This window comes from Priapulus caudatus, unplaced genomic scaffold (assembly GCF_000485595.1).
Source record: "Priapulus caudatus unplaced genomic scaffold, Priapulus_caudatus-5.0.1 Scaffold1614, whole genome shotgun sequence".
NCBI classification, from domain to species: domain Eukaryota; kingdom Metazoa; phylum Priapulida; class Priapulimorpha; order Priapulimorphida; family Priapulidae; genus Priapulus; species Priapulus caudatus.
The window spans coordinates 27,118-30,542 of NW_014578675.1; the positions used below are offsets into that span (position 1 = coordinate 27,118).

General features: G+C 42.6%; 1 protein-coding gene across 1 annotated transcript in view; it reads left to right on the top strand.

The window, feature by feature from the left end:
• The window catches only part of LOC106817162, a 20,338-nt gene that overhangs the window by 10,305 nt on the left and 6,608 nt on the right, over positions 1-3,425 (top strand). The window contains exons 2-3 of the mRNA XM_014821816.1: positions 2,307-2,455; positions 2,772-3,356. Of these exons, the coding sequence (XP_014677302.1) occupies positions 2,314-2,455; positions 2,772-3,356 (727 nt within the window). The 5' untranslated portion in view covers positions 2,307-2,313. The remainder of the gene's footprint in view (positions 1-2,306; positions 2,456-2,771; positions 3,357-3,425) is intronic.

Genomic DNA, 3,425 nt, shown 5'->3' on the forward strand with positions numbered 1-3,425 from the left:
CGTAAAGTCATTGTTAATAATAGTTGTCCAACTGCATTAATTGTTAAACTCGTCTATATATACATCAGGAACGAATAAAAAACAACTTGTTTTTATTCAGTCTTGATATATATCAGATAATCCTGGTAACTCACAATACACTTTCAACAATACAGTGTGTATTGCGTTGAACACCTTCTAACAATACACTGGTGTATTGTAGTAGGTACCAACAACTGTGTATTTAAATTCAAATTTATTTTATCAATAAATTCAATAAAATCTATAAAATAATATTCTATCTTCAAATCTATATAAAATTCATTCAAATAAATGTCAATTTCAAGCTTCCAAATCAAAAAGTAAACTAATTAAAAAAAGAAAAAAAAGAAGAAGTGTATTGCTTAGAAGATGCTTCAAACAATAAACAGTGTATTGTTGAAAGCTCATAGTACCTTTACTACATATACACAGTGTAATTGTTAGAAGGTGTTCAACAATACACAGTGTATTGTTGAAACCTCGCTAACATACACAGGTGTATTGTCAAATGCCTAAACATACAACACACTGTATATTGTTGTAGTTACCAGGATTATCTGTAATATATATTATATATACATGCTGACAGAAAAAGCAAGCGTATGTGTTCAATCGACGTTTGGCGTTTTGCGCCTTGGAATGGGGTTAAGAGATTCTTTTACTATTTTACAGAGCTGATTGATTCAATCAAATCGATTACAATCTCTAAGTTTTTACAAATAGTACAAATCAATGCGTCTTTCCAACTCGGTTGCTAGAGCCTTTCGTCCTGATTCAACGAAAGCATGTTTATAACATAACTTATGTAAACATGTTGCTGCCGTATATACGTAGGAATTTATCATGGTGGAAACGGTTGTTAGGCGCGAAGCGCCTTCGGCTTCTTCACCTCATATCATTGATTTATCAATGGCTGCTTGAATACGAGTGGCGTGGCGCCGGACTCTCGTCCTGCTGTATTCCGTGGTTCCGAAGATGCATGTTTTGTGCTATTGTGCGCTTAGGTGTATAATATGTGTGCTATTGCTGCGCGTATATGTGTATAAATATTCGTGTGTATGTGGCGGGCTGATATGTGTCCATAATAATGCTGTGCTATTGTGCGCCTATATGTGTATATGTGTGGCATAGTGTGCGCTAATATGTGTATATGTGTTGCTATTTGTGCGCTATATGCTGTATAATATGTGTGCAATTGTGCCGCTAATAATGTGCTATAAGTATGTGCTGCTATCTGCTGCGCTATATGATGTATAATATGTGTGCTATTGCTGCGCCCTATATTGTGTATAATACTCGTGTGCTATCCTGTGCGCCTATATGTGTATAATATGTGTGCTATTCTGTTGCGCTATATGTATAATAATATGTGTGTTATTGCTGGCGCTTATGTGTATATGTGTGTATTATGCGCCTATATGTGTATAATAGTGTGTGCTATTGTGCGCCTATATGTGTATAATATGTGTGCCTATTGTGCGCCTATTTTGTGTATATGTGTGGCTATTGTGCGCATATATGTGTATAATATGTGCTGACCTATTGTGCGCTATTTGGTGTATATGTGTGCCTATTGTGGCGCCAATTATGTGTATAATATTGTGTTGCTTTGGTTTAAAGAGATTTTACCTTTATTAGTGTGTCCTGACGATATTCTTGCCATGCATACCATGCCAACTCGTGCATATTATTTTATTAACTTAATACTTTATTACTAAATATATATAACTAGTAGTGAAAGTGCTGAAAGCTTGCTTGGCAGCGCAATGAGGATCGCGGGGTAAAGACCCACTTAGATCGTAGGTATGGACGTAATGTGTAGATCGTAGTATCGCGCTGCCGGCCGGCTGGGCCCAATTTGGCCCACGCTCTCCAACCACGCTCACCACGCTTGCGGCAATTTTTGGAAGCGTGCGGGCCTCGTGATGAGCGTAGCTCTGGTGGTGAATGCGCGCCTTTAGCAGCGTAGCTACGGAGCCGTAGTGATCGGGGCCTTGGTGCTGAATGGGGTAGTACAACGAGCAATACATCAGTGCTAAAGAAGTAGTGCCGCTGCTGTTGACTTGTTAACGCAACACGATTGGTGGGCCAGGACACGTTGATTTTCGCCAAAGTCCGGATAGGTCAGCTGAAGGTTTATATTTCCTTTTTTTTCACATATTATTGTGGGCTTAACTCCAATTGAAACCGAGTGCCGCTAATATACTGAGCGGAAAAAATGTGTGGTTTTTTTTTTTTTTTTACACATCTTCTATCTCTATATCTGCTCATTTTCTTTCGTGTAGGTATAGAATGCATCGTAAGGGAACGTTTCTGGTTCTGTCGACGTGTCTGGTGCTGGCATGCGCCGCTGTCGCCGTTCTTTACTCATCAGGCTCATCATTGCATCACAGCTTAAACAAACGTGCAGAAAGAACGAAACGAGAATTAAGTGGTACGTACACCGGGTGGGGTAACCATTATCATCAGCTAGACAACAATTATAGCTCATAATTGATAGAGATAAATTATAAATGCGAAATTTTGAAGATTAGAATTGTTGTTTTCAATCCGCTCTTCCAATATATTTCTTTCCAAATCTTCTTCAGAAAATCCACATGCCTTGTTGTAAAATGTGCGATACACACACGATAGGTTAATCAATTCTATGAAGTCGCACTCTGGCCTCACAAAAAAAATCACTCTATAGAAATCACAACGTGATCACACGAAACACTAATTACGATATATTTTACCCCGTATTCTCATAGATGGCAGCACTGAGACGGCAGACGTTGCCCTGCCGCTTCCCCCCAACAAGGAAGACGACAAAATCGCAGAAGAAGACGCGATCACTGGCAACGAGGTAGAGGCGAAAGCATACCCTGCCGAAAAAGAAGGCGCGACCAAAGCAGCCGCCCTAGATGAAACAAAACAGGTTTCTCCACTTCCGGAGGAAGACAAACCGGAAACGGAAGACGCGTCGCCTACGGTTGTTGAAACTCCGTCGACGGAATTCGTCGTCGCCAGCAACGAAACCTGGCCGAGCGACGTAACTGACGATGATGTCATCGACGACGACGCCGAGCCTGACGTCATCACCGACGACATTCTGAACGAGGTGAGGCCCCCTAGCGAGACGACGGAGATGGAGGTCGACCGACGCATACCTGTCGACATCGGCTACGAAGATTATCCGCTGACGACGCCGACGCCGCCGCCCGCCGCCAGGGGGAGCAGCGCCGTGCCCGCAACGACCCCTAGCGTCGATACATCGTACGATGAAGCGAGCGACGCAACCATGGCAACCGACGACGCCACCGAAGATGGCGGCGTCGACGCTTCGGTAACGACGGTGGCAGACGAGGGGCAAGAGAGCGGCGGGCGGCAGGAGCAGCAGCAGCAGGAGAAAACAGAGTTCAGCG